Source organism: Drosophila willistoni, chromosome 3R (genome assembly GCF_018902025.1).
Source record: "Drosophila willistoni isolate 14030-0811.24 chromosome 3R, UCI_dwil_1.1, whole genome shotgun sequence".
Lineage (NCBI taxonomy): Eukaryota > Metazoa > Arthropoda > Insecta > Diptera > Drosophilidae > Drosophila > Drosophila willistoni.
This window is the reverse complement of record NC_061086.1, coordinates 22,128,020-22,129,580: the sequence shown is the minus strand read 5'-3', so window position 1 is coordinate 22,129,580 and position 1,561 is coordinate 22,128,020. Positions and strand designations below refer to the sequence as shown.

General features: G+C 43.3%; 1 protein-coding gene across 1 annotated transcript; it reads left to right on the top strand.

The window, feature by feature from the left end:
* Nucleotides 1-306: 306 nt before the first annotated feature.
* On the top strand, nt 307-1,424 carry LOC6647672 (lysine-rich arabinogalactan protein 19). The gene is made up of 2 exons (XM_002070311.4): nt 307-522; nt 584-1,424. The coding sequence occupies exons 1-2, from the start codon at nt 312-314 to the stop codon at nt 1,354-1,356; spliced, it is 984 nt and encodes a 327-aa protein (XP_002070347.2). The 5' UTR covers nt 307-311; the 3' UTR covers nt 1,357-1,424.
* Nucleotides 1,425-1,561: the final 137 nt, after the last annotated feature.

Genomic DNA, 1,561 nt, shown 5'->3' with positions numbered 1-1,561 from the left:
GATTTTTATTTTATTGCTGATGACATATAAGAATTCGCCGAATTAAATTTTCTATCGTACGTTAGATGTTAAAAAAAAAAAACGACAAAATAGAGAATTGGAAATACTCTTATAAATGGATTCACTTCTATATAACAAAACGAATAAAACTGCGTAAATTATTGATGTTGGCGTACACGTTTCTTTGCTCTTTTCGGAACACTTGCTTAATGAGCGTTTCATTTACCGCAGAATCTTATATTAAGCCATATAACTTATTTAAAGCAACTGTGTAAATATTTGCGACAATATTTTTCGTTTCTTGAGTGCAAATGAGTCAGAAGCGTTTTGTAAATTTAGCCATACAGCTGAAAGACCTGATTTACCCGAAACGAAAAAAGTATTGTAGGAGAAGTCTTTCATTTGATACAGATATGTCGAGACGTGGTTTTGGTAAGGTATTTTTAGTGGTTGCCTTGCTGGCAATGACCATGCTGCCCCTGAGTGAAAGCAGACCAGGACGGGGTCGAAAGAGGTCCTTTGGTAAGTGAGATAGATTTTTATATCTACAAAGTAAAAACAATCTTTGGGGGTATCCATACAGGACTTGGCCTGCTAGGTGGAGCACTGGCTGGAGCTGCTATTGGTCATGCAGTGGGAAATGCCAAGAACACACCAGCGCCAGCCCCTGCCCCTGCGCCTGCTGCTGTTGCCGCTGGAACGCATGTTCATCATTATTATCCTGCAGCAGATCCAGTCCATGCTGTCGCTGTTGCCGTGCCACAACCCAGTCCCACTGTGGTCGAGACTGGTGCTCCCGATGCCAATGGCTGCTACAAACAAACTATTCGCGAACAGGATCCACATAATCCAAAAGCCTACACTGAGACGCAACATTTAGTTTGTCCCACCATTAAACAGGTGAATGTGGCCGCACCGCCCATTTCTCCCAGTGTTAATTTGGTGCCCGTGATGCCACAACCACATCCCGTGGTTGTACCAGTGCCTGCCACTGCTCCTGTGGCCGCGCCAGTCGTTCAGGCCGTGCATCCTACAGCTGCGCATCCTGCGCCAGCTGCCGCTCCTGCCGTCCCCGTGGTTGCCACTCCACTTGCACCCGCCGTCCCCGTGGTTGCCGCTCCCCTTGCACCCGTTGTTGCCGCTCCTATTGCTGTCCATCACGCACCGGCGGCAGCCGCTCCAGTTATTCCCGTTCACGTTCCAGCCCCAGTAGTTGGGCCTGCCCAACCACCTCAAGTGATTGTTTTATCAAAAAAAACTGTTTACTATCCCAAAAAGAAGTCAGGAGCAGCAATTCCTCAAGGTTGTTTTGCCCTGCTGGTGGTCGTTTTCAGCTTTACAACTTTTCTTATCTAATATATGATAAATTTAATTTTAAAATTCAAATTACTTAATAAAGAAATGACTGAAGTCATACTTATATACATACATTTTTCAACAATTAAAAGAAAATAGAATTGGAAAAGGATATTTTTTATATGAGGATGTAAATTTATTTAAATCCGTTATCAGCAAGACTAAGGACTTGATTATAACTTAAACTACATATTCAGTTAGAGTA

What these genes read in the sequence shown, in the direction of transcription:
- LOC6647672 (XM_002070311.4), top strand. Translation starts at nt 312, where the DNA reads ATGAGTCAGAAGCGTTTTGTAAATTTAGCCATACAGCTGAAAGACCTG. An exon ending in GGGTCGAAAGAGGTCCTTTG is followed by an intron (nt 523 to 583) that starts GTAAGTGAGATA and finishes GTATCCATACAG; the next exon opens with GACTTGGCCTGCTAGGTGGA.